This window comes from Gaeumannomyces tritici (genome assembly GCF_000145635.1).
Source record: "Gaeumannomyces tritici R3-111a-1 unplaced genomic scaffold supercont2.1, whole genome shotgun sequence".
NCBI classification, from domain to species: Eukaryota; Fungi; Ascomycota; class Sordariomycetes; order Magnaporthales; family Magnaporthaceae; genus Gaeumannomyces; species Gaeumannomyces tritici.
The window spans coordinates 3058101-3065670 of record NW_008804545.1 but is presented as its reverse complement, the minus strand read 5'-3'; the positions used below and the strand labels follow the sequence as shown (position 1 = coordinate 3065670).

At 29.2% G+C, this 7570-nt stretch overlaps 1 protein-coding gene across 1 annotated transcript; it reads left to right on the top strand.

Moving 5' to 3' along the window:
• Positions 1–3210: 3210 nt before the first annotated feature.
• On the top strand, positions 3211–4187 carry GGTG_00983 (hypothetical protein; the record flags this gene model as incomplete). Its single annotated transcript, XM_009218738.1, has 3 exons — positions 3211–3253; positions 3609–3654; positions 4115–4187. The coding sequence occupies 3 exons, from the start codon at positions 3211–3213 to the stop codon at positions 4185–4187; spliced, it is 162 nt and encodes a 53-aa protein (XP_009217002.1).
• Positions 4188–7570: the final 3383 nt, after the last annotated feature.

Here is a 7570-nt window from a genome sequence, read left to right as displayed (position 1 = left end):
AAAAAAGGAAAATACAAAATGCATTGCTTTTAAAGGCTATTTTCGTTACAATTAAATGCCGTTTTGTTATTTAAAACCGGCATGCTTTATGCTTATTAATAAAAAAGGAATTTGCGTTATGTTTTTATGCAAACGTTATACGATTTTAATGTTTATTCCGTAATTTTTAGCTGCGTATTAAATTTGCTAACCCATTTTTAAAAAAATCGTGCAATTTTAAAATAGCTTTAAATGTTTTAAATTTGTAAAGCGAAAGGTTTTTAGTAAGCCCATTTATTGGTATAAAAGCGGTTTCGAAATATACCACGTCGAACGTTCCTTTTTGGTACTTTTGGCGTAGCCATATATTTATAATATTTACATATTTTAAAGCCGTATTAATGCGGGTGCCCTTTTCGATTATTAATCGGATCGTTTGTATGTTATTACAATAAAGCTTTTAAAAATATTAATTTTTAAATGCAAATTTCGGAAAAGCTTTTGCATAGCAATGGTTTTTTTTCCAAGGTTTATAAGCGCTAAAAGCTTTGCTTTTATAATAAACGTTGTAACGGTAGCTTATTTTTTGCTTTTTACGCTACGGGTTTTTTAAATAAAAACATAACGTATTTTCTAAATAATTTTTTCGTTTTTTTGTCGTTGGCGAAAAAGCGTTTAAAGCAAAAAACAGGTGGTCGAATTTTGGAACGTTCTTTAACTGAATGCAATAAAATTTAAACCCTTTTAAATATAAAAAGGTATGGTTTATCGCTTCCAAATGCTTTTTATTTAAGTTTGTAAGGTATTTAAAAAGTTTTGCGCTTGCAAAAGCAACGTTTGGGCAAATGGTAATGGCCGTATAAAGTATAAACCCAATTCTTTTTTGCATAATTAAAATTTCGGCGGGTATTGCTACCCCCAAATTTTTTTTAGCGTTTGGTTAAGCAAAAAAAAAGCGCTTTACGCTTTTATTTTCGAAATTAAAAGTATTAACGATTTTGTCGATATAACAGTTGTAATGCAAAGTTATTATTCGTATTTTTTTATTTTTTACGATTTAAATTTCGAATTGTTTTTTAAATGGTTCCTTTTTTATTTTGTACTTTTTTTTAAAACCGTTTAACATTTTTGCTGCCATTTTTAAATGCGTAGCACGGTTAAAAATAATTATATCGTTAACGTACAAAAGGAAAACACTTTACGTTTTGTGCTTATAAATAAATAAAGCTTTTCCGTTAATAAAGTAAGCTTTAGCTTTTTAAAGGTTTTTTCGAAAGCTAAATATTATAACTTCGGTAAATTCCGTAGCCCGTAAAAGGCTTTTTTAAGCCGGGCTACGTACTTTTTTTGGTAATACTTAAAAAAAACTTTACGTAAACGGGTATATGGTTATTGCCAATTTTTGCATAAAAAAAGCTTTGCTAACGTTAATTTGGTACGCTTTAAAATCGAAATAAGCTATAATTATTATTATAATTTTAAAGCTTTTAACTGCAAACGTAATTGCGTAAATCTTTTTTAAACCATTAAATTATTAATTACTTTTAATTACCGCGCGGAATTTATAATCCGTAACGTAACCGTTTTAATTAAATTTATAAATAAATACCCAAATAATATCGATAGCTTTACCACCAAACAAATTTTTTAAAATTTTTTCCCAAATTTTTTTTCCCAATAATTTATTAATTTTCCCAAAAGCAAATTATTTAAAAAAAATTTATGCAAATGTATATTAAAATTTTATTAAAAATTTAAAATTTATTATAATTCGTTTCGGTGCAACCGTTTATTTTTTTTAAAGGCTATTGCATTTTAATATTTTTGCTATAGCAATTACAATTATTTTGTAAACCGGGCAATAATTAAAATTACTTTTTTCGATTACCGTTTATTAATTAAACAAATACGTATCGAAAAAACCTTGCTAACTTTCGTTTATAAGGTTTGCTTTAAAAATAACGTTTTTAACTTCCTTTTTGGAAATGTTAAACGCTATCGTTAAACCGTATCAAAAAATGGCGTTGTTAAAGTTATTGCGCCGTTTGCTTTTCCTTTTTTTTTTTTGCTCCTTTTTTTCCTTTGCAATTGCACGGGTTACGGCGCGGATCGCTTTAAACGTAATTATTAACGAATTAAGTAAAAGCGCGTTGGAAAAAAAGGCTTTAAATAAAAGTAAAGGGTTTATCCCTTTGCGGGGTCGGCCTTTGCTTTTTTTAATTAAAGGAAAAAGGGAAAGCGGCGTTTTTTGTTCGTTTGGGTTTATTTCGGACAAACCTTTAAAAGGTTTAAACGCTTTTGGTATTGCAGCGGGTTGCGCCGCAAAGGTATTACTTATGGTTGTAATTAGCATATCCGGTCCTGGGGTAAGCAAGGACCGGTTTGTTGCTTTATAAAGTAAAGCAAGTTTTAACGGTTTTAAAGGCCGTTTTTCGGGCTCGTCGTTACTTTTACCCCCTACCGGTAAAAGGTTATCGTTTTTCCCAATCCGTATAAAGCCGCGATAAGGATTGCCCACGCGTAAAAAGCTTTTATTACGCATTTACTCCGCTTTATAACCGTTTTTTAAAGCATTTGGAATTAAAAACCTGTGCGCGTTTGGATTTAACCCGTCGATTGGATTTTTCGCGATTTTAACCTTTATAATTTTAATAAAACTTAGCTTTTTTACCCCCGGTTTTTAATTTTAATACTTAGTAGCAAAGGTAAGTGCTTAAAACTTTTTTTAATTAAAAAAGCCCTAACGCATTAGCAATTTCTTTTTGGTTTGCATATAATTTTTCCGTTTCGTTATGCTTAATTAGCAAATTGTAAGTTATTACGTTAATTGGATCCTTTTTCGTTTGCTTTTAAAAAAGCTTTTTTTATTAAATTTAACGTTTTTTGTAATTATTACTTTTTTTTTAACGAAACCCAAATCCGGTAAATATTAAAGGTGTGGTAACCAATTAAATATCCAATTCCAATACGAAAATTAACCTTAAAATGCTTAAAATTAGCATTATATAATTTTTTTACATTTAAAAAGTAAGCTTTGCACCCGTAAACGTAAATGCCGTTCCAATTTGGTTTTAAATTGGCCGTTAAGCCCGTAAAAAGCTCCGGGGCGTAATGCCGAAACCATTTTCGAACCCAATTTAAAAGGATATCGTTATAAGGGCGCATGCTTTTTAAAATTAAAGGGCTTATATTTTTTAGCCAAACGGCAGCGTAAATCGCTTCCGGGCAAAAATGTTTAAAAAGTTCCGCGCTTACAAGCATGCGTATTCCCCGCGTAATAACGTTTTGTTCCGCGCGCTCGATTATTTTATTAAATTCGTAAATGTATAACGGTAAAGTTTCGATAACGATATTTTTAATTTAAGCTTATTTTTCGTACTGGAAAAATCTTTTAATAAATATTAAGGATTTTTTTTAATCGTATTTAAACATAGCAATTTGCAATTCGTATTATTTTTTAACCTATGCTTTTTATTCCTTTAAAATCGTAATAATCGTTGGGCTTTTTTTATTTAAAAATGTAAAGCTTTAAATTTTGCCGTTGTATTTATCCAAAAGCAATAATATTTAGCTTTTTTTTAATTTCGATTTAAAGTAATTAAATAAGTTAAATTAAACTTTCCAAAAAGGGCGTAAAACCTTTTTTATTAAGCGCTTAAAAACAACGGCGGTAACGTAAGTCGTTGCGCACGCTTTACATTCGATGCGTTTAAATCCTTTAGTTTTAACGTTTCGAACGTTCCAAACGAAAATTTCCAGCGCTTGTAAGCTTAAATGCCCGTTACGCAAATACCAAAAATTTGCGAAATTTTTTTTCGATTTCGTAAAATTAAAAAATGGGCGTTATAAATGCGTAATACGCTTGCAACGGAAAAATTCGTTAATTGCAAAAGGTAATATTATATTACCGGGAAATAAATGTAACGTAATTAATACGGAATAAATAGCAACAAATTTATATTTAAAAAAATATTACGTTATTTTTGCGCTAAAAGCATTCAATTACTTTCCCGTCGGCAATTTCCTTAATGCGCAAAATTGCGTTTTTACCGCAAAATTATACCCTTTTGCCGTTTAAACGAGCTTTCGAAATGATATTAACGTAAAAGCCTTTTACTAAACCAACGTTATAAAGCTTAAAATCCCCGTTCCCGTTTAAAAAGCTAAAAGGCGTACAAATGCTTCGTTCCAAAATTGGAAAATATTAAATGCCGTATTAAATTGTTTTAATGCCGTTTAACGGGCGGAATGTTCCAAAGTTAAAACGATTTTTATCGTTAACGATATACAACGAACCGCAATTATCGAACAATATGCTTTTAAAATAAATGTTTTTTATAATGTTAAAAACCGAAAAAACACTTTTTAAAAAAGGCATTTTTAATACGGCTGCGTTTAAATCCCTTTTTTTTAAAAGCGCCGGATTCGAAGCTTAAAATGCTTTCGGCATTTTTTCCCCAAACGGAATTTTTAAATTTATTTTTAGTACAAAAAGCGCTTTTAAAGGTTTTCCAACGGTTTTTATCCAAAGTAATTTTAATTTGTTTGCATTTTTCGTTATTAAATTTGTTACGAAATCGGCCGGAATTGCCAGTAAAAGCGTAAATAAGCTTCCAACAATTCTTCGGCTTCTAAACGTAATTTTAAATGCAAGCTGGGCATTTACACGTTATTTTGTTATTTTGTTAAAAGCTTTTTGCTTTATTATTTTCTTTCCGGGTGCGCTTTTAAAAGTTAAAAACGCAAGCTTTTTTTTGTGCCCAAATTATCGATGCGATGTTAAAAAAGGATGGTCGAAAATTTGGTTACTAAAGTATCCATTTCCCCCGTAAAATTGCCCGTAGCTACTTTTTAACGTAACGCTTTGCTTACAAAAGATCGAAACGTTTTACGTACTTAAAAAAGTTAAGCATAAGCGTAAAGCTTTGCATTTTAAAAACGTTTTTAATTTTGGTTTGGGTAAAAATCGCTTAAAACTTTGGAAATTATTAATTAACGTTTATAATGCTAGCTATTTTTTAAACGTATTGTGGTACTTTTAAAAAATTATTTGGGTTTTTATTATCGAAATGGAAGCGTAAAGCGCTTTTAAATAAATAATAATGCTTTAAAAAGTTACGTAATTGTTAGCTTGCGCTTTTAATTGCGCGTTTGCAAGCGCAATAAAATTTACGGAAAAATTAATCCATTTAAAAAGCGTTGTAATTTTTTTCGAAACGGTTTTGCTTGCAGTATTTTTTGTTTTAAGCGCTTTTTTATGCTTAGCTTTAAAATTACTTTTGGTAAAAACAAAAAGGGCCCGGAAAAGTTCGGAATTAAATTTTTGCGTGGCTTTGCTTTTGCTTTGCCAAATTTTTAAGCAAGCTTTTTTTTCGGCTAAAAGGATCGTTTGTTAAACCAAACGCTTAAATTTATGGGTTTTAAGGTATTTAGCTTTAGCTTTTGCTACGAAAAAATCGAAATTTAAAGTTTTATTGGCTTGCACGTTATCCGGAAATTTTAATTTAAAATTAACCTGGTTCCAAATCCTTAAAATTAATGCGTTTTAACGGAACGCCGTAAATTACGTAAGCCATTGCTTTTGGTTTTTAAACAACGCTATTACGAAAAAATCTTCGTCCTTACCGCTTATAATTGGTAATAACCGGGGGCTTTTTAGTAAAGCCGGATTGGAAAAGGGCAAAGGGTTAAAAGCTTTAAAAGCGTGGAAACGTAAAAGTTAAAAAAGTGGAACTTAACAAAGGTATTTAGCAACGTTTGGAATTAACAACGAAATTTGCTTCGGCAAAAAAAAACTTTGTCGAAAAAGGGTTTAAAAGCGTAAAAATCTTTCCGTAAAAAAATCGCAGAAAGGAAAAGGAAAATAAACGCGTATGGAAAAGCGCGTTTAAAAACGATTTAATAAAGGTAATAAAAAAGGAATAAGTTCGTGCTATTAAACCTTTTACTTTGCAAAAAAGGGTTTAAAAGTTGCCGGGCTTATAATTGTTGCATGCAAAAGGTATAAGCACGGTGTAAAGCTATTCCGGTTAGATTGCTTTAAAGAAAAAAGGATTTAAGGTGCAAGGCTCCGTAAAAGCCTTTGCCTTTTATATACACGTAACTCCCGTGTTTTCCTTGCTTATTAAGCTTCCCTTTTAATGCCTGGAAGTGTTATACGCTTTTAGGAAGAGGGACCGCTTTTCCAATGCTTTAAGCATTTGCTATTTACGCTTAAAACAATTCCTTTACAGTATATGCCGTCTTCTTTGTAACAATCAATATTAAATAAATAATAAGCGGCGGATATAAAAAAATTAAACGAAATACAAACGAACCACTTTTTATTATTCCCGTAATTGTTAATAGCTACCGTTTTATTAACGTATAAATTAATTTTAATTATAATTATTACGTTATTATAAATAAAATCTTTGCAATAAAAATGCAAATAAAGCAATTGCGCTTTAATACGTTATAAATATTAAGGTTAATTTTAAAACGCATTAAAATGTTTATTAAATATATGGTTAAATGCTAAATAAATATTAACGGATAAATTTTAATAATAGCTTTTTATATTATATTTAATATGTTTAAAAATATAATTTTGGAATTGCCGTAAATAAAGTACAAAAGGGTAATGCTTAATTTATAAACGGGGAAATTCCGGATTGGGTTCGAAAAAGGCATGGTAATAAAGGATTTTTAATACCGGAAATGGAATAAAACCAAACCCATTTTAACTATTGCAAATTGGTTTACAATGGTTTATTAACGTTATTAATAATAACGAAACGAAAGCAATTTAAAATTTTGTGCAGCATTATTAATTTTTTGTTTATTAAAATTATAGCTTTTACCGCATTAATATTATTCCGCTTAAAAAAAGGGTACGGCATATTTAAATTATTAGTAAAAAAAGCAAATAACTAAGCCCTAAGGGGGGGGGGGGCACACTTCGCGTAAAATTAGCAAAATTTGCAAATTTATTTAATAAAAAAAAGCAACGGGCTTGCCATTTTACAAAGGCAATTTAAACCATTATATTAAATTAAAGCTGGATTTACAAAAACGCGCACCAAATTTTTTACGGTAAATTGTATAACATATTGCAAAACCAATTAATTAATTTAAAAAAATAAATTGTCGAATTTATGGATAAAGGTTAAGTACAAACAAACTTTTTACCAGCAATAGCATTAATGCTTATAATAAATAAACCGGAAAAAAAGTAACGTTTATGCGTAAATTACAAAGCTTTAAATAGCATTACTTAATATAATCGCTATTCTTTTTCCATTAATAAAAAAACATTACAAAACGTTGCTAAAACGCGTTGGTTTATAAAAATAAACGTGCAAATAGTTTTTTACAAAATAAAAATAATAAAAGGCCAATAACATTTAATAACGTTTGCAACCTGGTTTGGGTTATTTAAATAGCTTGTATATTTATTTAAATTTGTAAAAGCATTTGCAACGTTTTAAAAATATATTAATAAAGTATTAACAAACATTTTGAAAAGGTAAGTAATTGCATATTTAAATAACGTGTTAATATATATATATATATATATATATATATATATATATATATATAATACACTAAC